At 34.8% G+C, this 27,314-nt stretch overlaps 1 protein-coding gene across 1 annotated transcript in view; it reads right to left on the reverse strand.

The window, feature by feature from the left end:
* The window catches only part of LOC149798510 (uncharacterized), a 33,222-nt gene that overhangs the window by 5,024 nt on the left and 884 nt on the right, over positions 1-27,314 (reverse strand). The window contains exons 2-7 of the mRNA XM_089957125.1: positions 15,632-15,872; positions 14,003-14,023; positions 11,973-12,076; positions 8,135-8,199; positions 4,497-4,786; positions 1,932-2,045 (exon numbers count right to left, since the gene is read on the reverse strand). Of these exons, the coding sequence (XP_089813251.1) occupies positions 1,932-2,045; positions 4,497-4,786; positions 8,135-8,199; positions 11,973-12,076; positions 14,003-14,023; positions 15,632-15,872 (835 nt within the window). The remainder of the gene's footprint in view (positions 1-1,931; positions 2,046-4,496; positions 4,787-8,134; positions 8,200-11,972; positions 12,077-14,002; positions 14,024-15,631; positions 15,873-27,314) is intronic.

Below are 27,314 nucleotides of genomic sequence, written 5' to 3' on the forward strand. Positions count from 1 at the left end.
CGTTGTTTTTTTCTGTCGAAAAGATAGAGTTCGAACGGTTTATAAACACCATACATTCTACGTTTCGAAACCCCACAATCTTTTCACAATTTAAGTCGCAAATTTGTGAAAGTAAAATTTAAAATAAACTACATTCATAAAACTCATCCCTTTCAACTGTTCAAATGGAATTTCCTATAAATTTATTTTCCCATATAACTTTGGTTTAAGCATTAATAATGATATTCCAACAAAAAATATAATTATACTAATTGCCGCCCGAACGATTTCGCTCTGCACTTGTTCAAAGAATAAAACAACCTATAAGAAATATAACATTTATGCAAAATTGACATTATGAAAATAACGCAGGCAATAGCATTACTTTCTGTGCAGTTCGTGCCAGTCCATCCCCTTGTACAGTGCATATGTATGAGCCAATGGTGTTGACGCATGTAGCGTTTTGCCCAGATGGTGAAAAGCTGCATTATTTTATATCTAAAAGAACACACAGGTCACATTCTGCTAATTAAATTTTTAGTGTTTTCTTTTTCTGCTTTCTCCTTATATTAAAATATACAGCTGTGTCTCAGTCTGAACCGACATTACATCGTTGTTTTGTATGCTTTGCATCCTGTATGTTCAAGACTTAATTTTAAGGTTGTACCTCAAAACCTTTGGACACAGGCACGATCATATCACAAAGTTTGTTTTCAATTGCTGTTTTATCTGCATAAAGTTTGAATCAATTTACCTTTCTATATTATCTTAGTATAAGTGTATGATATACGTTCCTACATGTATGCTACAAGAAGGATAGTTAACGCCAAATGGTTGGCAAAATGAATTGTCCTTTGGATTTCAATACAGCACTTCATTTAAAATCTTTATATGTGCATTAAAGCATGGATTTATAAATATAAGACAGTCAACAGCTGTACCTTTAGTGCATTTCCTACTCATCCAACCGTTTAAGCGATTGCACAAATGTGAACCCGTGGTGATTGTGAATGTAACGTTATTTCCACATGGTGAAGTAGCACATACATTCAGGGTCGCAATGTTGATTGTATGTATTATGTGTAGTTGGTGATGAGTTCTAAGTAGTATCTCGTCCTCTGAACTAAATATATAAGGTAGAAATATTTAGGAATTGTCATTCATTTTTCCTGCCCTTCCAGGAATAGCGCTTCCGTGCTATTTGAGGCGATAATAGATTTTAAAGCGCAGGAGCAATACAGTGTTACCTTAATATACGGCGATATCTATGTATAGTAGTCACCTATATAAAAATTGAATAGACTGCATTTCATGTACTATTTCGCTCAGTGAAATAATTGTAAAATCAAACTAAAGGCAGAACTGATATTTCCGCGGATAAAACATTTTACACAAACGCAACTATGGTAGCCATACTGTAAGAACATTACTGTCGTTCGTGAATGATTTCTCGGTGCTGGCACACATTTGACTGTAGACATATTGGAAACCGACTGTATTTATTCACATATGTAGCAAAGCATATTTCGCTTTGAATGTTTCTTGAATTTATCTTTTCAATTTTAACTTATTTCATTTCCTGTTAATTTCCCTGATTATATTCAATTAGACATTCGTACTTCGAAGCAATCTGCATGCTTGCTACGTCTTATCAATACCATACATACTACGTTTAGAAACCACATGATCCAACCACATTGCACATTGTAAATTTGTTAATGTAAATTTAAAAATAACGTATATTTGTACCACTCTTCCGCAACGTTACCTTAAGTGAAAATTCAATAAAATGTATATTGTCATAAAACCTTGGTTTAAACATGAATGATAATTTTCAAACAAAATATATAGGCTTTCACACTGAGCTCATTCCTAGCAACGAATCAACTAACACGAAACTTCATGCTCATGCAAGGTTTACGTTATGAACAGAATGGAAGCATTAAATGTACCTTCTGTACAGTTTATGCCCATCCAACCACTCATACAGTTACACATGTATGAACCAATGGTGTTTACGCATGTAGCGTTATGACCACATGGTGAAATGCTGCATTCATTTATGTCTAAAACGATACACAAGTCGAATTCAGCTAATTAGGTTTTGAATGTTTTCGTTTTATGTTTTGCCTTATATTAAAATATACATGTGAGACTAGGTAAAACCTTGCATTATGATTTTGTGCGCTCTGCATAACGCAATTTAAAAGCCCAGGCCTTTGTAAAATTGTTTTTGATTACATTAGGACACAAACACGCGCATGTAGTGAAGGCTCACTGGAGTTGATGGTTTCACTACATACCACTATATTCATCTTATCTTCATACAGTATCTGTGTATAAGTATATATTAGGCGGTCCTGTCAGAATGCTTTAAGAAGAAAAGCCCTCGCCGAGCAAGAAGATCAAATCATTGTACTTGGATATCATAATGTGGTTTGGTCTGCATATACTATCATTTAGAAACCCCATTTGTGCATGAAAGCTGGAATTTATAAACCGAGGACACTCAGCAGCTATTACTCTAGTGCAGTTCCTACCCATGAAACCGTTCGAATAATTGCAGACCTAGGAACCTTAAGTACTTGTGCAAGTTGTATTAATTCGTCATGGTGAGCTAGCAGATACATTCAGAGCAGAAATGTTGCTTGTTTGCATTATCTCTACTTGGTTCGCAGTGCCATATATGCTCTCTTCCTCTCTAATATATATAACAGATAGAAACGTTTAGGAAAAGACTTTCTTTTGTTACAGTGTTTGCTAGAATACAGGTTCCTCACGATGTCGAACCATATCGAATTCATAAACGCAGAAAGAACACATTCAAAAATAAATGACGCCGATATATGTATTCATTCTTCACCTAAATATAATCTGAACAGTCTGTATCTTATGATTCTTTTGCGGAAATGAAACAAGTTAAATTAAATTCTGATTTCCAAATTTCCGCGTATACAAAATCGCACACAAACACAATGATGGTTGTGTGACATTATGTCCACTTCGTATAAATCATCGATGCCCGTGAATGTTTTTTCATAAAGTTTATATTAGCTGTAGACGCATTGGAAATCCTACCGTACTGAGTCATATGTGCGACAAATTATATATTGGTAAAAAAATGTTTAAGGCTGGACCTTTTAAATAGTTATTTTGTTTCTTTTTTCTTAGTTTCCTAACTTTATTAATTTGATGCTTGTATATCAGCCGGTTATTTACTAGAACACATACAGCTTTGATTCATTCCGAGCCAATCTTATTTCTTTTTAAATGCCTTGATTATGGCGCTTTTGAATTCCACAACTCTTTAAAGCTGTACGCTAAAACATTTGGACAAAGTTTCGATCAGATAGTAATGGATCATATGTATTTGGATTTTATCCACCTAAAATCGAAATAGAAATATCTTCAAATTATCGAACTGTCTTTATATATCATCTGAGTATATGTGTATGTATTACATTCCTACAAAAAGGCTCTAACGGAACCTAAAGCCGTTTTAGCAGCAAAACTTCATCATTTTTAAGGATGCACCTCATAACGTTAGGACACAGACACAGTCAAATGGTATTGTTCTTTTATCTACATACATTTTTATTCAACTTACCTTGATATATTATCTAAGTATACGTGTATGCTATTAAGTTCCTACAAATAAGTTATAAGAAGAAACGCTCAAGCCAAATGAGCGGTAAAATGGATTGTCCTTAGATTTCATAATGTGTTCGGTTCAAAATACCATTCATTTAAAATCATTATATGTGCATGAAAGCTAAGATTTCTAAATGTAAGACAATCAACATATGTACCTTCCGTGCAGTTCCTGCCCATCCAACCTTTCAAACAGTTGCACACGTATGACCTGTTCGTGGCTGTGCATGTTGCGTTATTTCCACACGGTGAAGCATCACATACATTAAGAGCTGAAATGTAAATTGTATACATTATGTCTACTTGTTTCTGAGTGCTACATATTATCTGCTTTCTCCACTATGTATGTCCTATAGAAATAGTTGTAAATACTCGTTCTTTTCTTACATTTTTCTTGACGTTTAGGACCATTCCAATTTCTCAAACTCAGGAACAGTACTGTAAGAATCCAAATGACGCCTATATCTACAATCAGACTTCACCAAGATATAATTTTAACAGATTATATTTCATGCATCTATTTTAGTCAATGAAGCAAACAAAGAGCCAAAAACTAGCGTGAACTCACAAGTTACGCGTTGAAAAAATCGAGGAACAAACATTCTGATGTTCCTCATACTATATAACCGATTCACATACTTCAACGATATTCTCTTTATTCGGACATTATGTATTAAATGTAATTCACTGAAAACATGCTGCATGTATTCATGCATGCAACAAAGTATACTTCGGTCTGCGAGTTCCACTTTTTACTACATTTTGTTTCAGTTCATTTTATTTTCATTACCGATAGTCAATTAGACGTGTGTACTTCAGCAACTGTTCGGCTAATAATACAGTTGTCGTACTAGAATTATTCAGACCTGGACTTGGTGGCGATGTCACGCTTGCTGTGTTAGTAGCCTTTGTTGCTGCTGTTGATGTTGTCTTGGGTGCTGCTGTCGTTGCTATTGGATTGGCTACGAATTCTTCTGTTCTGACAACCGACACGCTTTCCTTTTCAATTGCAAACGTTTTAACGAAAACAATGTTGCTGTCATTTTTGGATGATTTCTGCCCGTTTATAACAGCCTTGACTACTTCCTCCCCTGGAGGACCCTCAGACTGTTTGAACTCGATGACAACGGTGAAAATTACGATGACACTCCCATTTCTGTAAAAATCTAACGATACTGTATCGTACTTAGATATCGACAGCTGGTAGAAATCGTTTAGTCCAGCAATGTAAAGTTCTTCAGACAATAACAATTAATCATATTGTTTGATGTTAAAAATGCAAGCCAGTTGGAAAGAGAATGACATTATAAATGTAGCTTGATATAGAGGCATATCATTATAACGAAATTTATTATGAAATGTGTGGGGTTGTCATATTGGAACCGAATAGCAAAACGAACACACACACACACACGCACACACACACACACACACACACACACACACACGTATGTATGTATATATATATATATATATATATATATATATATATATATATATATATATATATATATATATATATATATATATAACTTGTTCGCTTCATGCATGATGTAAACATTGGAATGAAGTTTTGATGTGACTTTCACGACTGACTATGGAAGAAGAGGTGTCAATATGGTCTCTTATAAAATAGAACGCCATATCAAGGGATAAGTATGGACCTTAGGCAATATGCATTAAAATATGGACTGCATCGTTATAACAAATATTTGGATTTATTTATGAACAATTGCTGTTTGTTTTATACAAAATGGAAGCGTACAATCAAACACAATGCGTGTCTTTAAGAACAAGTAAATAACAGTATAGGTTGCGAAAGTAGCGAATAACAGTAAAAGGTACTGACATATTGAAATTGTAAATATATCATTAAGTAATATTAGATATTTACTCATCTGAAAAGATCACTTTTCGATCATTGTGATGGCTACGCAAGAAAAACCAAAATATCATGATCTAACATTCTACCTCAACACTGGAGAATATAGGGGGTTTCACGGCCGCAACGGAGTTACTGATCGTAGAGCTTAAAATTACCTCCTTAGCTCCAATGCGCATGCCCACAAAAAATGTCCAGTTCCGGATAGTTTACGGTTCTACACTTGGTTAGCGAAACAAAGTCAAAAAGGAAGGTATCTTAGCTGTACTGCAAATCATTATGGTTAAACCAATGAATTAGTTATGTATGTCAAACATCTTTTGTTCATACTAGCAGAATAATTATAGACATTAAATCAGATAATTAGATTCAGTGTCCATACTTACATTATATCAATTAATTAAATAATATTTACTTTCCATACTTAAACGATATCAAATAATTAAATTAAATACACTGGACATACCTGATAATATAAATTCATTATCCATAATTTCAGATACATTTGTAGGAACATTTCACTCTGCTCTCCGATTTTAAAAATTTATTGCACATTGTTGGTTATATAACTTAACGAAAACAATCTCAACAATTTGCATTTTTCATATGTTGATATATCCTTCTTTCTCAATTGTGTTTGCAAGGCTAATAGTTCGTTTATAACACGTGTTAAGAAATTTATAACACAAGTTCGATAAAAAAATTATAACACGAATTCGATACGTCAGCTGATTTGTAATGCTGAATATTTTAAACCAGAAAAGTTTTATTTAAAAAAATGGAACACAGTATTTTCATGTATTTAGAGGAACTTAACAAAGCAATGATTACATTAGTTATCATAATGATAAATGAGTGTAATTAATGCAGACGGAATATTTATTCATATTTGGCTGTAAATATCGTACAATATTCAGATTAAATAACATGCCCAATGACGTTTTTTGTTGTTTCATTTTCTTTTCGATTTTTGAAACATCAAATATCGGACGGTACATGCAATAACTTTCATCATGATTTTTCTTTGCTTATGCTGACACGTAATAACTCTCAAATTTGCTGGGGTCTTCAGACAACATTTTTGATTGCCACCAGCAAATTCATCTAGAACAGCTTTGTTATAATTAGTTTAATTCTGTTTAACTTTCCTTGCATCAAATATGTAAGTTTTAAAGATCCAATTATTTCACAGATTCCATCATATTACTTTGGTTTGCCTTTTAAATCAATATTGATCCACGTGACCGGATGTAAAATTGCAAACAGTATGATTTAAAAAAGAGACTGCTTGTAAGAACATACTCTACAAGCAGATAATATGTAGCACTCACATGTATTCATTTTTATTGTCTTTATCTATCAGTCACTCTTTCTAACTTAGCACCATTTTATACTCTTTTTTAACCAGAAGTATGTTTATGTAATATACGTATGCGAACACACATTCATTCGAGGATATACATACCCATGCACCAGAGGAAAAAAGACAGACATACAGACAGACAGACAGATAGGTGAGAATCAGGAATATCCTATACATGCATAGTGTGTCTAACATCGATATTTCTCCAAACTGTACACTCTAAAATTTCCAACCGTTCAAGGAAATAAAATTAAAATAATCACCAAGGAGACTCGTAGGTGCGCCTATCTGTTCAAGCGTGGTTGACATTTGTGCATTTTGAAAAAACTCAAGTCATTTCATGAAAAATATAATCAACATTAGTAGAAGAGAAACAGTCTAAATCAATAATAAAAAACCTTAAGAAGTTACAAATTTTTTCTCGTTGTCGTTCAACCCCCATTAAATGCTATGATTGAATCTGTACAAAATAACATATTTTCATTATTCTTCAAGCGAGATAAATTGCAAGAACTTTGTACGCAGCGATACACTTTCGCACAATCATATAATACAAACTAGAGCATAAGGTAGTAATGGAAAGATAACGAAGTTCTGAAATGGGCAAATAATATTTATTTGAAAGCTGTGAGCAGCGCAAGTTAGTGGAAAAAAATAAGAGATGTAAAAACAAATTGATCAAATATTGATAGAATTTCTTTTTAAAATAGTGAGATATCGATCCTGCTTGCATAATGTGAGTGGTCTGTCACATTTTATTGATCTACATCTGCCATGTTAATTGATTGAACTATCCGGAAGTGAGTTGCACCGATATGCCCTCTAGTGTTTTCAAGGGAGATACTAACCGTGAAACCCCCTTATTGCGCACAGGCAAACAAAGACGGACATAAATGAAACAAAGACTTACATAAAGAACGTTTAAATAATGACAAAATCAATAGCATAGGACTATTGCATTACTTTTGTAAACAGATGATTTATAATCTGTATTGTTTCTTCCATCCTTTCTTCCTCATTTGGAAACAATGGACTAAATTAATAGCACATACCCACCTACATTCAATCAGACATACATGTATACACACACACACACACACACACACACACACACACATATATATATATATATATATATATATATATATATATATATATATGCATACCTTCATGCTTGTCATCACGCATTATTATTATTCTTTTAGTTATACCAATGTAAGCATAGAATTGTGAAACCTCAATTTTATTTAAATACCCACTTGAGGTCCAAGACCTGATTTCCTTTGTAGCCTTTTGTGTTATTTGCCTCGAAGATCTCGTCCATCTGAAACATATGGCATTACATTTATATAAGAATCTTTACGAAATTAGCAGCCCCAAACATTATTATCATCGCCATCTCTTATCACATGTTCACAATATACCGTGACATAGAAAGATAGAAATGTCGATGGAGAGATATTTAAGTTACACAACTTTCCCCTGCGGCCTATGACCTTTTCAACCTTTGGAACATAATAAATAGAGGCATGGAATTTGGAGATTCCCATAATGCAATGGACACCAGGGAAAGATCGCGAGAATTGGTGGTGAAGTCATCTGTGGTGCCACAACCACTACTTGGCTAAAGGGATGGATGATACTAAAGATGATGATGAGGTCTAAGAAATTCGTCCTTTTTGCATCTATTTACAGGACGTTATAAAATACTTCTAGAACATTATTAAAGTTCTTTTCTTTAAATTCGACCATCATACAAAACTGCGCTTTTCAATTAAAACAAAGCCCATATATGTCTCAGTACTAATTTAACTTGATGTACATACATAACGTTATCGGCAATATAGATAGTCAATGTTGTTTATACAGAACAGCAATCATCCGATAACTAAACGTCAGAAGCCATAGAGTCTACCAAAATCTACGTTTCGCAAACAATGTTACTGACAGGGAGACTTAATTGGAGGCAGTTTTGGGGAGCTACTATTATTATAATTCAAGCATTGCTGTATTAAAGACAGCACTTGCTTTCATGCAGCTGAGTGTTACAGTTTCGACGCTGCAGTTTGCAAGATGTGTTGACCAACATCAGTCCTATTAAGTCGTCTGTAATTAACATGCCACATGCTTTAAATGGCCACTTATAATAGTGGTTGTTCTAAGAAAAGGACACACACACGATCTCAAAACCATTCGAAACGCTCATAAAAGCTTGCTTCTGCACATATAGTTTTTATTCGCCCATTCTACTTGTTGCTTCTCCTGCTTTACTTATAAATCTGATAGTTGTGAAAGTGAAACACATTCTTGAATGATTTTGATATTTCTTTCATCTAAGTAGAGAACATTTCACATAAAATCGCAACCAGCGTATGGAACTATACACACACATATGCCAAAGAAAGCAATATTCACACACAGTGGAAGAAATAGGAAGTCACCTCTTCACTTATGGGGAATCTTCAATGTGATATTCACTTGCCAATGTGCTAATTCGCTTGCCCCGAGCAGCAGGCAATATTAATTTCGAAGGGATACACACACACATAATGTGTGTCTGTGTCTGTGCTTGCACCTATGTGTCTGTGTATTTATTTGTTTATGACATATGTTAATATACTATCATGGACTTCGTATGATGGATGCATTTCACATAACGCACTTCAGTATTAATCAAAGTCCACCATACTGTCCAGAGCTTATTTTCCTTTAATTACATATCTAAATCAAAATCACTTTAGCTTATATTAAAAATGTGTAGCTATTTCACCGTATAATTTTTCACAATAAGCATTAGCTGATGTTTACTGGATAATAGTGTATATAAAAATAAACAATTGTGTTTGTGTGCGGATCAAATAATAAATACAGATGCAGATTAATTTTGATTTAGGCAGCAATCGTGTAAAGTGTATGTTTCACTTTTGGAACAGAGCTGTAGAAATATCAGAAGAACATTGCAATCCGGTTTCGAGCCTCTACCAAAGACGGCGTCAAATTAATAAATCAGAAAGGAAACACGTGAGTTGAATTGATCAGTGACCTTAGCTTTTCATTAAGCTTGACAGTGATAAACTACTTACCGTGTACGTAAAAATCCGAATATGTATACGTAGATATAAGTAGCTGAAACGGTTTTTGAATTACAAACCAACTGCATCAATTAAGAGTATCAACACGAGATGTAAATCTTACAATTATTACAGCCCAGCGATGATACGCAACAGTCATTATTTTGATGATGTTTCTATTGTAATATACCGTTATAACAGGTGCCATCTTATTAATTTAAACAGTTTTTTATATAAACTGTAAAGGAGAATGACTGGTAAAATTTAAACTATTGACCAACTACCTTTAATTAATATTAGGCGTCAGAGTATGATACACGACAAAATATACCGTCATCATAACACATGATTCATTGATCATGCCTATTCATTCACGAAGTTAAAATAAGTCCTTCTCATTTATGTTGTCTAACCAGCGAAATCCACTAGCTAATTTTTTTTACGATTGTTAACAATTAGTTGTTTTTTTCTTCTGTGGTTATTCACGTGTCGCTCCACATAATTTATACCTATTGTAAAATTAAAGGGTCGTAACCCTCGGCTAGCAAATATGACCTAGCCCATACAGGAATATATCACAATAGATCATAGGAGTTATACATACATGTTACTGCACAAATAAGCGATACATATTTAGGAATATGTATGCATGTTTTCTACACCTTTTCATATTTCTGGGAGAAAATGTCGACAGTCGTGACCGTTATTGCTTGCCTTAAGCCACATTAGCTTATCCCTGTATACAACAACATAACTCGAATCTCAGTGTAAAATCTACGATGAGTTTCTAAGGTATACTTGCTTGCAAAACCCGACACCTTGAATAACTAGGTATATAATTCAAATGAGGAAGGAATATGCGAAGTTCAGTCATCAGTAATTTTATCTGAGTTTGACACTTTGGATCTGATGTCAATGCTGGGTTGGTGTCTTGGTGCGCTTATTGACCGAACGTACATTGAAAACTAAATATGAACAGAAAGTAGCTACACAATTATGAAGTAAGTAGTTTCCCGAAAATGCCAATAAACATAAAGAGGCATGTCAGTATAGCGGAACTGTTTATTGACAATCGTTATTCCGGAAATGGGATTCTGGATATAAAAATTGAAATTTTGTGATTTTTTAAAAGGGAAAAATATTTATATCTGCTAAAATTAACTACCTAACAATATGTGAAATGTATCATTATTATCCCATCATGTTTTACCCTGGTCTGGATTTTCAACAAGGTTTATTGGTACCATCAAATTTCCTGTGCGTATATGTTAATACAGGGGATAGACATTTTGTTGTGCTTGTATAAAAAGAAACAAAGAGGGTATTTAATTGTCTTCTTCGTGAACGCCGTGGTTGGCTTGACGAAGCATAATACAAGAAATATAAAAAGTATGATTTATGGACAACATCGACTCCTGGATAAAATATATTATAAATATATGTGAAGCATTTTATCTTTTCTTTTCTTTTCCAAAACCTTCTTAAAGTCATTAAGAAAAGGAATGTCAAAACGTTTAAGTTAATGTTGAGTCAGACATATCAATTTAACTGATATAGGGAAAGAGAATCTCTGTCCTAGTTATAATACGAAAGATGATTAATGCAATTATGCTTGTTAAAGTAAGAGATAACTAAATTGTACAGCATCACCGATCGTATCAAACGAAACACCAGTAGTACACATAATTTCGGTTATATATTTTAAGATACGGACTTGAGGAAGAGATGGAGGATAATCAGACCTTTGAAAGAAAATACAGGAACATACTAAATAAACAGTTTTGTTAACCGTTAAAAGGTAATTTCTTTAGATTAGGGAAACTTTCTCTGCACTTACCGTGCTTGAAAAGTTTTCTGTACTTACCGTGCTTGAAATGTTTTCTGTACTTACCGTGCTTGAAAAATTTTCTGTACTTACCGTACTTGAAAAGCTTTCTGTACTTACCGTGCTTGAACAGTTTTCTGTTCTTACCGTGCTTGAAAAGTTTTCTGTTCTTACCGTGCTTGAAAAGTTTTCTGTACTTACTGTGCTTGAAAAGTTTTCTGCAAACATCTTGTACTCCAGCGAGTCTTTATTATTATACTCAGGTTTGAAGGTTTCAACCACAGAAAGACTCATTGTAAGCATTTCTGGAAAACAAATGCTATCATTAGCTGCATATAATATGGTGTAAAAGTAAAGAAAACGTAGGAAAAACTAAAAAGACAAATGCTTCAGGCTAGCATGGGTAAATGATGATAAACATATTGAAGAAGGAGTACAATTCTGCTACTGAGGGAAGAGAAACGCTCTTTGGCCGCCTTTCAACCAAGGCCGATCTCTCATAATGTTTCTGATTGTCTTCCCCTGTTATATCCAACAAACTTTGAGGTGGTTTCATCTTGTAAAACATGACTTCAAATCCATAGAGATGATCCACCGTTGTCTGCAATTGGTGGGTGTGAATTAGCTGCATGAATTTAAAGCAAATAATGAAGATGCTGATACGCAGTGGAAGATCAGGGACCGTAAATAAAACTAACGCTGTTGAACTGTTAAGAGATTTTGCACGCATTTTGCTCTATGCAAGATTTACAGAAATCCAGGTATCTGTATTTCACCATGGTAGTGGAATACTTTATATGACTCCAACGAGTTGCTAAAAGTTGTAGAACATTACCAAATTTACCAGTCTTCGCACCGGTACCTACAGTATATATATATATATATATATATATATATATATATATATATGTATATATATATATATATATATATATATATATATATATATATATATATATATATATATATATATATATATATATATATATATATATATATATATACTTCATAACACTGCATTAGCGCATTAGCATATCATTATGACAAACCTATAAGAAAGAGCTCCATGTTTAAACTTTTCCACAGCGCTAATTTAGCACGGTTGGTGGAGAGGCAAACGGTTTCAAACCGGCGTTTTGGTTGGAAGTACTGTTTTTCTGTTCGCCAGTGTATGAACATTATACTACAAAGAATCTACAAACAGGCTTGATTAATTAATGGAATAATCAAACTCAGAAAATGTGTAAAAATGCATGGGAAGTTTTTCGAACGGATGCATTGAAATACTGTTTACTAATAATGAATTTTGTTGCTCAGCGTCCGAACAGTAGATTTCTAACACATAAATTGAGTGAGAATTATGTCTGTTTTTATTGTGATTGAATTCATCAAATGCACAACGTAAATAAACGTATATGAATTATGTACAGGATAAATTGTTTTCCTTGTATTATGTTCGATGTCACCAGAAGCCGGAAACTCAACTCAAAGATGGTATTGGTAGCAAAATGGGTATGAAGGGACATTACGTCGTGATCACTTATTTTCTAACTTTGTAAGCTTCACCTTTCAAAGACTCTAGTGCAACTTTGTTGCTGTACGCAATGCCTTCTTGCCTCGATTTAACGACGTACATATTAATTATTTTGTACTGCGACAATGCCGTATTCCATTTAGAGTTAATATAATGTGAATCTAAAAAGAATAGTTTTTAAATGCAAATGTTTTGTTTAGAAATTAACATTAGTCTTTTGTCATCAGATGCCGCAATTATTACGCTCCTTCCACACAATACAGCAATTAATAGCTATGATATAAAACAGATCACGGGCCCTGGAGTAAGAAACATCCGGGCCTCTACTAGTTCGTGTTCAAACAAAAATTTTCTTTTATGAAAACAAAATGTGTTGTTCGGCCAGGGCCTTTTACAGGCCCGAGCCCCAGGGATATATCCCTTTTTGCCACCCACCCCGTCGGCCCTTCAAATATGCTTAAAATGCAACAGCCACACAGTCAACAAATCAAATTCCATTTTTTTTTCTCGGATGAATAGGGTACAGTTTTTGCCTTCATTATCGCGATTTGAAACGATACCGCATAATAGGTATAAGTTATTGCAATACCTCGGGTAGATTGAAGGGATATAATTCAGGTCATATTTCAGAGAATATCAACATCCAAATTGCCGTTTACATGACAAAGAAAGCAGCAGTATTTGTATTAATACTCACGAAATTTGTTCGGTTGACTCTCTGAAAAAAGTTAAAAACAATGCGTATATTTTGGGCCAATCCTCATAAAGTGATAGATAGATAGATAGATAGATAAGTAGATAGATAGATAGATAAGTAGATAGATAGGTAGAATGATAGATAGATAGATAGATAGATAGATAGATAGATAAGTAGATAGATAGGTAGATAGATAGATAAGTAGATAGATAGATACATAAGTAGATAGATAGGTAGATAGATAGATAAGTAGATAGATATATATAGATAGATAGATAGATGGCTGGATGGCTGGATGGATGAATGGATGGATGGATAAGTGCGTGGACAGATGGATGGATGGATGGATGGATGGATGGATTGATATTACGCACCCGTACTATCGGTTTCCTTTGTACATAGCTTGACACTATTATCATATATTGCATTGCTCTCAAATAGATTTCCATCGAAAATTCGCGCATGTTACGTATGAAAAATTGACATATCATTCGGAATCAGATGCCGATTTTAGACTGTAACTATTTTGTTTGTTTTGGTTGCCGATGTATGGGATTCAACAACGTTAGTGAACTAAAATAAGAATAACCTTAATAGTATTTCGTATGTATTTTAAACATCAATTTTGGACATTATGTAAAAACATAATTAAAGCGACTGTTTGAATACCACAACTTTATAAGCCCACTTTTCGGTATTTTAGCTAGCTTCACCCAGTTCTGGCTGCTACGAAAAGTTATTTCACCAAAATATTAAGTCAATCATGCACATTGAATTATTAGACATGTTTACTTTGGGCACGTTATATCCGTTACTACATTCATTATAGCAATGTATCTCACAGTATCAGGATATATATATATATATATATATATATATATATATATATATATATATATATATATATATATATATATATATATATATATATATATGTGTGTGTGTGTGTATGTATGTATGTATGTGTGTGTGTGTATGTATGTATGTATGTATGTGTGTGTGTGTGTGTATGTATGTATGTATGTATGTATGTATGTATGTATGCATTTTTTACTTATGATAAGTTATAATTGGGAATGGGGTTTAATTTCCAACCCAAAAACTTGACAACAAAAAAACCAAACAAAAATGGGCGTCTCCTTCAGGACTTTGATAGTATTGTGACAGTAAAGGAATATGAGTTTTGTCATAAAATTATATTATAAATTAGTGAACTGAACAGCATTATATAAATAGATGCGCTATTTTTTTACATTTCATTGTATTTTTCTTCTCACTATCAAATGACCACGAGCAGTTCAGATATATCTAGTTACGATCCTGCGAGCTTACCCAGATGTTATACAAAATGGTTCTGCTTTTCACTGTCCGTATAATATCATGAGCACATGATATAAATAGAACCAAATATTAAGCACCACTTTCAAACATAATTTAGATCAGCCAGATATGTGATTTAATTGAAACGACTCAGATGTGTTTAATCCGCTACTGTCACGGAACATTACCTTCCAACAATTGATTCATTCGCATTAATAATAATAATAATAATAATAATAATAATAATAATAATAATTATTATTATTATTATTATTATTGTTATTATTATTATTAGTATTATTAACATACCTGCAGGCTTCAAAGAGAGGACAAGAATTACGGTGATGGCTGCTGCAATAGCAACAAGACCGACAACAATCAAGATTAAGGGGATTTTACGTCCTTGTAGTCTCCCCTTGATTGGCTTCTCAATCGGCTCATTATGTACGGTGGAAACGGTATCCCCGCTAGATAAGGAATCCTCGCTTGAGCGTTCACTTCTTCTTACCGGTTCATTATGGTAGTAATGTGGGGAATATTTTAGGCCTATCTAAGCAAAATAAAAACAACGAACATGTACCAACATACGATCGAAAATAACAAAAAATCCAACAAAGACATAATAAATGATGGGCTAAAACTATTGTGTTTTTAGGTTGGGGGGGGGGGACGATAGTGTATATCTGATGCTGCCATTCTAACTACGGTCTTATTAGTCCCGGGTTAAATTAATTTGGTGACTATTTATCTGTGCTAAATTAATAGTACCTGACGCTATATGTATTATGTGCTAGTCCAGATCACGGATCAAAAATGTCGAAAACAAGACATTAGGAAAGAAACTGATAAGTTGGTAATTACCATACATAAAAACATCAAAGTTTAATTGAAAATGCTGAAGGCACGTGCTTCTCGAAAACACACTAATTTTCTGGGGACGAATTTACAAAATCTTTCAAAGTCGGTGAATATAATCATGCGGTTCTTTTATTCATTGTACCCGATACATAAATCCAGACTTTTAATGACTATTTACGTTAACTCAAAAAAGAAATGTATTGCTATGACCTTTTAGCAATTACTTCCTGGAACAAATACAATATTGAAACAGATTGTAATAGGTGGTTTTACAGAGTTGTTGCCCCTGTCTAATCTCTTTATTTAATACTATTGTTGATATTGGTAATTTCCACAATCTTACTCATAAAGATATATCGTACCATTACAACAAGACCCCACAGAGAAATTAACTTAATTAGCTCGAAATGAACGCTTTTTGCTGTGCTTTGAACAATGTATCAAATGAATGAGTAGAACAAAAGCTTAATTATCGAGGTTTAAACTGAACACAGGTTTGATATGTCTACTCCGGATAAAATATTTACTCTTCACGGATTATATCCAAGTCAAATTAATTTTTTATAAAAGTCAAAATTAATAGACCTACTTTCGAGCAAAAATCAGTAAATTAAAATAAAAAATACGCAAATTTATGTTAGATCTATTAAACTTCGCATTTAACGAATGAAGATTGTACCGAGTTCTTTCAGTGAAATTATTGAACATTTAATCAAAAGAATGCATTCTCGACAAGCCTCAGATAACGACTATTATTTGTGTTAATTAGGCTATATACAATTAAACGTGTCGCTCTAAGTACTTTTATTGCTAAGAATGTACTCACTGAATTGTTTTCTGTCAATATGATTGGTTGTATTTTAGTTAGTCTAATACGTATTACTGAGGTGCAATCAAACAACAATGTGCCTTTACTAGTGTAGCGATTATCCCTTGCATCTTAAGTCGGCCATTTTCATAAGTATACCCGTATTAAAAATGGGACGGTCCAGTTATGAAAAGACACATAGGGTAGCTTGATAGGTGAGCTGATCGGGGATTCTGATGCGTATCATCCTTGGATAAGGAAGACTAGGGAAATGCGGAAAAAGAAGACTATAATCGTGAGGTAATTATTGTAATAAATAGACTAAAGGTCAAGTTGCTGAATAATGCTTTCCATCGCTACAGCAATCCGATACGGGGTATCATTGTTTTTATCTTCTTCGTATAGGCAAGCGACCGGGCTCGAGAAAATTTAGTGGGCGTCTATCCTAATCTCTGATTAAAACTGTACGAACAGCAAGGGAGAAAGTTCGCTACCCAAACTGTAAATATTCGTTTATGCACACCCCGTTACAAGTCACACCAGTTTGAATTAGCTTATAGTTATGTCACATAGTGACTAACGTATGCAACAATTCCATATATAGAATAATGGCCACCAAAACATCTCACAACATTTAGGTGATACTTACGTCATGACTACATCAAATGTTAAACACCTTGATGTATTCTAGGTGGTAATGAGTTTGATCGGTTGCTGAGTTAAACGATTCAGCTAATATTGTTTCATTGCGATTCTTTTCTTATAACCGCACATTAATTTCGTTGTACTCAGCTTCTGGTAATCTATGCATGTTTGTACGTATGTATGTATGTATGTATGTATATGTATGCAAAAGGGTCCAAAAGGTTAAAGAAGAGGGAAATAGAAAGGGAGAAATTAGAGATAGAAAGGGAAGCCAAACAAAGGAAAAGGGCTTTTAACAAGGAGAAGACAGAAATAGAACAGCAGTCCTAGATGGAGAATATAGAGTTAGAAAAACAGGCCGAAAAGGAAAGGATATGATGGGAAAGGGAAGCTGAAAGGGAGAAGACAGAACTGCTGAAAGAAGTAGAGGATAGGAAGTTAGAAAAGGAAAAATAAGTGAGGTTAGAAGCTTTGCAGATAGAAGATAGAAATAGCGAGATTGCGTATCAAAGAAATTCTGAGCTATTGCAAACTAAAAGTCAGGGGGAACATGATTTTTAACTGAGAGGTCCAAAACTGCCCCATTTGAAGACGACAAAGATAACATAGATTCAACACGAGATTAAGTTGAATACCTCGGAGCAGGATTAAAGGATATCCAATGCTCTTTAATGCGCGGGAGACAATCAACGAAGAAGTAGGGAAATTTTTAGATCAGGAAGTGATCGAACCTTCCAGTTCCCCATACTCGTCTCCTGTTGTGTTAGTCAGAAAGAAAGACGGGACGAACCGTTTTTGCATTGACGTTCGGCAACTGAACAAAATCACAGTGTTCGACGCAGAACCAATGCCAGACATAGAAAGTTTATTTTCAAAGTTGGTAGGTCACAAATACGTTTTCAAGTTAGACTTTACCAAGGGATATTGGTAGATACCAATCTCTGATAATGCCCGCGATTTAACGACATTCGAGACTCCCAAAGTCCTTCATCAATTTAAAGTCACGCTTTTCGGTTTAGTCAACGCCTACTGTTAAACGGTATGGAGAACGTCGACGGTTTTGTAGATGATATCTTTGTTTATACTTATACCTGGGATGAACGTGTTAAGATATTAAGGGATCTGTTCGATAGACTTCACACTGCCGATCTTACAGCTAGGCCCACCAAATGTAGTATAGGGTATTTTAACCTAGAATGTTTGGGACATCTTATAAGTGAACTAGGTCAGTTGAAACCTCACCTAGATAAAATAGGAGCAATCAGAGATGCACCTAGACCAGAAACAAAGAAACAAGTAAGATCTTTCCTAGGTTTGTCCCCAATTTTGCGGATAATGCCATCACATTAACAGTTTTGACTAGGAAAGAGCAACCGAATAAGGTTCCCTAGGGTGAGTGCCGGAAAAAAAGCGTTTAACGCTTTAAAACATAAACTGGTAAGTGTACCACTCTTAAAGTTGCCAGAATGGAACAAAACTTTTGTACTGAGGACTGATGCGTCCGATACGGGTCTTGGGGCTGTTTTGCTACAGGAGCAAGAGGAGATGAAATTGACCATTGCTTATGCAAGTAGGAAATTGCTGTCTAGGGAGCAAAACTGCTCCATGATTGAGAAAGAGTGCCTAGTATGGGTGATAGGAAAATACCATACGTACCTTTTCGAGAGGGAGTTTACCTTACAAACGGACCATCAGCCGTTCTTATACTTGAACAAGGCAAAGGTCGCCAACGCAAGATTGATGCGTTTGGCGTTGTCTTTGCAACCGTATAGTTTCCAAATCGAGGCGATTCGAGGGTCAGAAAATGTGGGTGCTGAGTTTTTAAGTAGAGTGTAATTAGCAGATCATTTTCGTTCAGTATTCAAAATTTAATGTTTTAATAATTGTTTATGTTCACATTCCGGGATTTTTAAAAAAAAAGTTTTACCACTTTTTTAAGGGGGGAGGTATTGTCACGAAATTGTATAAATCCTTTAAATCCTTTTTTTTATTAAATACATGTACTCGGGTTACGTTTCTTTTGTGTACAACGATACCCGAGGGTGATTTATGTATATTGTACAAAGATTTCGAAATAGTGAGTTCGGTTCATCCTATGCCGAATACTTCCAGCGTACAGACGATGTATTGCGGCATCGTCTATGTATAAATACTTCACCGTAGGTCAAAATCTTGACATTACGGAACGTCTTGTCAGTGAACGGTCTACTTTAAGGACTTCCAAATCTTCAGCTGTAGAGCTGACCAGAGTGATCGGAGTCGCAGCTGTAGAGCTGAACGGATTCGCAGTGGTAGAGCTGGCCAGAGTGACCAAAGTGATCGGAGTCGCAGCTGTAGATCTGACCAGAGTGACCAGAGTGATCGGAGTCATGAAGAGAGTAATCAGAGTGATCAGAGTTATCTGAGTGATCGGAGTCGACGTCGTACCAGCTGCAGAGCTAACCATACATGTTGACCATAGCAGCTGTAAAGCTGAACCATGGCAGCCGTAGAGCTGGGTAAACATTGTTGCTGATGGAGTAGCAGGTGATCGGGAGTTGCTGACCGAAACTGGTGGGCGCTGATTGCTTGATTGATCAACATGGACTACTGACTGCTTGACTGACCAATGTGACTGGTAGCCAAGTGTGCTGCGGACGGAGTATGTAACTCCATACATATAATCTTTCAGCAGTGGGCTAATCTTTGGGGTTTGTAATACCCAGTGCGTTTTGGGGACTGTAAATATATTTTGTACGTCTGTCCCTTTGCTTTCATCATTTTCACTATTTGAATGAGTACATTTTTACTATATGAGTAAAATAGGATAGTTTTACTATTTAAATAAAACATATCATTCTTTCGTTGTGAAATCAGTTTGAATCATTCAGCTGTTGTCCTTGTACTGTGTAAGGTCATTTATTTGTATTTTCATTGTTTAGTTCGTGCGGATTATGTTAATTGATCCAATATTTGAATATTATACGCACGTATTAATCATAGTTCTTTTCTCATTCAAGTCATTCGTCATTAAACATTGTATTTGTATCACCATCAAAAAAGTTCTGTTGTAAATCCGAAATCCCACCCGGTTATCTTGTTACAGTATGTATGTATGTATGTATGCATGTATGTATGTATCAAATAAATGGATTAGAGTTGATATTGATAGCAATATACTGCATGCTGATTTGATACTTTGTCGATTTGGTCGTTTCTTCTTTCTTTCTTTCTTGTTTTTAACCATTTTTGGAACTATAGTCATTAATTCATTTTGATTTAAAAGAAAATAGTTGAATGTAATGTATGTGATGTACTGGTCTACAACAAATATTAATGTTTCCGATAAATTGACAACACTTCTCACTCGGTCTCTGTCTATCTGTCTGTCTGTTAGTCGCACGTTCATATCTACAATGTAATCGATCCCATGAGAACAATAATTGATTTTTTTAAGGAAATATATACTTGTTAATATATATCAGAGACCAGGAAACAGAAATTATTAAGCACGCTGTTGTCACTTTAAGTGGCATATTTGCTAGTCAAGGATTACGTTCTTATTGTTCTAAATTTGGTGGACATCTTTTGGATAGAAACAAAAAATGACGATTTAGGTGTTTTGCAATAGTCCGAAGAGACAAAACGTCGCATGATGAATACACTATTGCCCACAGTGAACCGCCAGACAATGTTATATCAACATTTGGCACCTTTCCGGGTTGCTCTTCCTATTTGTTTTATTCATCTCATTATTCCTTAAACTATATTAAGATTCTACATTTGGCATTACAAAGAGGTCTAGGTATTCATATGACTAAATTACTATTTACTCATTACGCCAATAGATCGATTTTTTAAAACTTGTTCCCAGCATATCAAACATCAAGAGGTATGTCTTATTTTCAAGGAGTGTCGGAAAATTACATATGTACGCTTCTCGACATAGAGCAAAAGGAGCATTGTAATCAAGTGATAAAGGAAAGAACCAACCAGATCATATAAAGTTTTGAATTAAACCACCAGCTAAATAATTAGCCTTAAAATGCACCCATAGCTTCAGGCAAAGACATCAAAAACATTTACTAATATTTTCATGGAATTTGAATAACATCAACCCTATACAATATTTCCTCACATTCGACGACAATTTGCCTTCAGATGAATGAACTCAGGACTTCAACAGACTGGGTAAAGGATACAAATTCCGAATTAGTTTAAGTACATATTCCAGATATGGTGCAAGAGAACAAATGTCGAGAACAAATGCGAGCTGCGCGAAAATCGCTGTCTATAAAATCATCATCCCTAAGATAACAGTTAGTAGGCCGACATAGGAATTAGGAAGCAACGAAAATGACCGGGGTAGGAGGGGAGGGGTGTGGGATTCATTCCATGTCACATTTCATAAATATTCTACTCCATTCACCTTATCGTTGTATCGCATACCATTTCTTATCATGTAGGCAATTGAACATGGTTCGCTGAGTGTTTGAGCGGTATATTCTTACTTTAACCACACGTCTTCCTTCCACAGTTAATATCAAATACGCATTTACACTCAATTAACATTTGCTATTCTTGGTAGTGAAACACACCTATCGAGCTCACCAAACCCATTGATCATTTGTATGGAGCTTTATATTAAATTACACAAGAAAAATGATGCAAGCTAAGACGTTTGCATGTTTAAAACGGCCAGTACGATTTATGGCTGTGACCAGACTAATCGAAAAAGAGTACAACCGTAAAACGAGAAATCGCACTTTAGAACCAGGTATGTTATTACCAAGTGGTGATATTCACAACGCTACCTGTCACGCAGTGTGCAAAATCTGATGTGCAAATGATAGATCATAGGGTTGACTCTTTCAGTGTGTATCTATTGTTTCTGCTAACGGATGAATTTCCCACCTTTTTGGATTGTTGGGTAATTCCTATTGTAAAGGGCCAATAGGAATATAATTGTTACCAAGCTGTCCTAGTAAAAACCAGTGTATTTAGATGAATGATTCTGAATTGAGGATGAACTACGAGACCGTGCCTCTTGAAGATAACGAGAAAAGTCATTTGGGTTTTTCTAGATTTCGTTTACTGATCTGAGTCAAAGCCTTCTATATCCCAAGCCTTTACCCTGGTATCACACTCTAGTATGTCATTTATGACCCTGGCCCAATTCTAACCACGGGCGCTTCCAAATGAAATTACCACGAGATGCCCCATACACTGCTACAGCAGGCAGCCAGTATTATTATTTATAGCGGCAATCCCATGTTGAAAATATTCTGCAGATATTGAATCATATGTGTGAGAACATTTTATTCTGATCGCGACTATATTTCTTTTTTATGCGAAAATAAATGATATCAGATAATAACGGTATATCAACGATTGGTACATGTAACGTCTGGAAAGGATGTATGAGAGTAGCTATGTGGAAATTACAATGCACAAACAACGGTATATCTGTAAATTAATAAAAAAAGTTTAAATCATTATTTTGCCTAAATGCGTGAAACCGATTTGTCAAATTATGTTGTATTATTTTTCAAATGAGTTTTGGAAACATCAGGATACATTAAATGAATTAGAGTTGGTCGGGGACAAATAACGACACAAAGGTCTTTGAATATAAACTATTGAGCAAAGCCTTTGTGGAAAAATAACATGCCCCATCACTTGACCAAATATTTAGCCATCATACTAAGGTATCGATTTAAAACTTCTTTCTACGGAGGTTGGTGGGATGAAGATCGCCTTTGTAGAATGGTGTTAGTAAGTTACGTAATGGTGTTTGTCGATATCACCCAGATCTGTTGAAATACAGCGACAGCAAACATTGGAAAGAACCATGCAGATAGTGAATGCATATAGTTACAAAAGTAAATGAAAATTCGGACGGAATATATACAGGAACAGGTCAATGTCTCAAAATCGATTTATCACATGAAATCTGTAGTACCTTCCCCTTCTTAAAGCATGTCCTGCAGATTTGGAAGCATTTGCTTGTAAATGAGTGAAACCATGCTTTTAAACGACTGACCTTGATATTAAACTCTAAATCTGGAATGCTACAAATACCCGGTCACATCAGATAAGATAAACATGTCAAGTTCAATCGTGAGTTCCCTGTGCATTACATACAAATATCATCCAAATGATAGCAGTCTATATGAGCCCCTAGACTTCGGGAAGCAGCATATGTACTAGGTGTAGTGGGAGCTGATGTGTCATTCTAAATCAAAATTAATATTAAATACCAAATTCCCCATCCCTGTCGTTGAACAGAATATCATAGTTTATCACGAAACATCCAATTGTACGAAAGTAAACATTTTATCTTGATGTTATGAGCGCGCATGCGCATACAAAACTATAATTTCTTCCATAAATTACACCTCTCCCTTCCCCATTAAATATCGGCCTCATTCTAACTCTGACTTGATATGTATCATTGGTGTTTGCACTGCCTTCTGCTCCTCCTCCCCCTCCCAAGGTAATTAAAAACATTATTCGATGCGACTTGTGAGATTTTTACACTTCACCCTCATCCTAGTTGCGTGGTTTGGTCGAGCGGTTGTTACGCCACTAAACAGTGGCAACAGCAGCTGAATTAAGTTAATGCGCGCAGAGCTTCAATCTTTTTGTCTAGGTTAATTGTGTTCTACATAAAATGACAGTAAAGATCGTGTAGTCCCGGTACATGGTTCGATATACAGTAGAGCACACAAAGTAGCGTTTTCACATTGATTAATTTTTTTAAAGTTTGGATATTGTTCATAATTCATACATTTTATTTTTACATATATTGGTAGTTCAATTAATACAAGTTTATTGAAAGGCTATTTTTGCAAAACTTATATTCGTTGTACCATAATTTGTAAACGGAAACATAAAAGTTGAAGACAAAACATATACAATACAGCATGTATATTAGTTAAGAAACACGTCAAGCATGTGCAACAGTGAATTGTTCCATATTGATCCCAATTCGACATCTGATCCACTTAATTTCTCCCTTTCTGATGCAGCATCTCCATTTTATAGTTTACAGAAATTATTTTCTTTATAAACGTTTTCTTGAAGAAAATGGCTGCTCGTGTATGCTGTTTTATAATGTAACGTAACGGTCATACAATCGCTTTTTGTCTTTGCTGTATTCGTCCACAATCCTAAATTCATTCATTCATTCATTTGCGCGTTCGTTCGTTCGTTCATTTAAGATTTTATTAATTAATTTATTCAAGTATTCATTCATTTGTTCGTTGGTTCCTTTTGTCACTAAGAACGAATATGTGTACACATCTAATTTTAGCTTCAACAACACCACACCTGCCAAACCGGTTTTGTCCTCGCTAAAATATAAGTCGCTTTACATGCATCGCATGCTGTAGTTTGCTGTCAATAAGAAAGAACCGGTCGTTCTTTTCACCTTATTGTGCAATTTAAATTAGAACATTTCATTATTTACACAAGTCATTAAAGTCATGTAACCGAATCACTTGTTTTCCGTCTCTCTCTGAACCCACGTTCAAACCATAAAGCGCCAGTCTAATGTTAGGTAGGTACCGGGTTCGAAACCCAGTCACGCAAGCATTTCTCCCTCTTAATTTGGCGTCGCTCATGGGATTCCACATCTGCACCACCAAATAACTTCAGAGAATGCAGTTAAGTGGAAATTCGCAGTTAAGACACAAAGACATGTCTCAAAAGAGCAGGGAGAAAGTGTAACGGGTAGGAATGGTTGGGTCTGTTAGGATAGCACAAGTGGTAAAGATCGCGTCTAGAGTTAGGAATACACCAGGTTGGAGCCTTGGTCTGGCCATGCATTTTCGTATGTTACATTCGCTTTTAAGTGAAAGTTACAATAAGTGTATACAACTACAAACCACAATTAAATTTGTGTGTAGTACTCACTCTTGAGACTTGCGAACAAATGGTCCTAATGCTTAGATCACCCCTTTGTTGAGACCACATATCCGGGAAAAGCAAGACAAGAAAGGTGAAGGAAAAAAAAACTTACTCATACTAGAAAGGAAACTACAAGATAAGGATTTAGCAGTATTTATAATTCTGAATATAAAGGAAACATGATGCCTGTTTTATTTACTGTTTTTTTCTTAAGCAGTTAAATGAAATCTACACTCTAAACACGCACATCATAACATATCCATTAGCCTGTGCTGAAATGGCTGTTATGTACAGGAAACCCGCAACAAAATATTCACTGCGTTAAGAGGTTGGCGTCTTTTTCTGCAAAGCTGATAAAACATAGAAGGTAAAAACATGCTACCACAATGACAATAGAAAAATAAATAGCGAATGTACATTGCAATACCTAATTCATAAACTACACATCTACATTAATTCAATATGTACCGATAAGCGCTCAATAGTGGTATCTCTTCCCCGCATGTATAATCTTAACGGTAGGTAATTTCAACAATAAAACCAGCAGCAAAAAGGTATGAAATGACTTAACGATCTAACTGTCAACACATCTTAGCAAGAATCTGTGTTTCTTGGAAGCCCAAGAATAATATAAATTTGATATGGTCACTTAAGTTTTCACAAGAAATTACTTGTCCGCCATGGACATATTTAAAGCTAGCAACAAGGCAGCTTGGCAATAGAATATATTTGAAACTGGCATTTATAAGAGAAGGTTGAAGAAATCTCTTTTGTGTTTCTCGGTGAAACCGGATTTATACCAATTTCACCCTTTCTTTGCCGCTAGGCTCAAAAACGTAACTTAACTGATACCTTAGTTCATTTGTTTACTCATGTACGAACACCTTATATCCAGATCACGGGAGCCAAGATGGCTCAGTGATTAGCGTACCGGACTCACAACTGAGAGGGTGATTGGTTGAATCCTTATAGTTAAGTGGTGTATTATTGGTCAAGTCACTTTCCTCTGATTGCCTCGGCAGTAAACAACCTACTCTTTTTGCGGTGCAGAAAAATACAAAACATCTGCCGTCAACACTTTGCTGACAGATCAAGGTTAGCACTGTTAAGATAATGAAATATCAGCGTTATGTATAGCGTTTTATTTGGTTATGTATTACAGACGTCCTATTGGCACATTCAAATTTGCAGAGAATTTACAGTTTATCCTCAGTGCTTACACTCACATTTGGACCAACCCTCTAGGATCATGGGTAACTGATTAATTGTATTCTCTGAGTAACATCCTGAGTTTGCTAACCAAATTTATCTCTCTAATCCCCACCTTAGTTCCTTCCTTCCTTTATTCCTTGTTTGAATAAATGATTAATGTAGTTATTAATGCATTATTTATAATCTGTATATTTATCTATGTATAAAACATGAGAAGGATTACCGATCTTGCTATATATACCCTTATATTCACATCAATGAGTCGCATATTCTATTGCAAAATTGGAATGGGACACTATTGACCATACTTGTAACGCATGGCTATGTTATTTTGTTGCTTGTTCAATTATATTTCTAATTACCACGTTCCTTCATTTCTTCCATCATTCATTCATTGTTTGAATACCTGATTAATTTACTTATTAAAAATCTGTTAATAATTATGTATATTCATCTGCATATAACAGTTTGCACTCTTCTTATGTAGACTCTTATGTTCATATCAATAGTTCACATACTCTTTTGTAAACGTATAATAGGATACTATCGACCATACATGTAACACAAGGCTATGGTCTT

The sequence above is a fragment of the Sinohyriopsis cumingii genome, chromosome 5 (genome assembly GCF_028554795.1).
Source record: "Sinohyriopsis cumingii isolate HCF-2022 chromosome 5, ASM2855479v2, whole genome shotgun sequence".
Taxonomy (NCBI): domain Eukaryota; kingdom Metazoa; phylum Mollusca; class Bivalvia; order Unionida; family Unionidae; genus Sinohyriopsis; species Sinohyriopsis cumingii.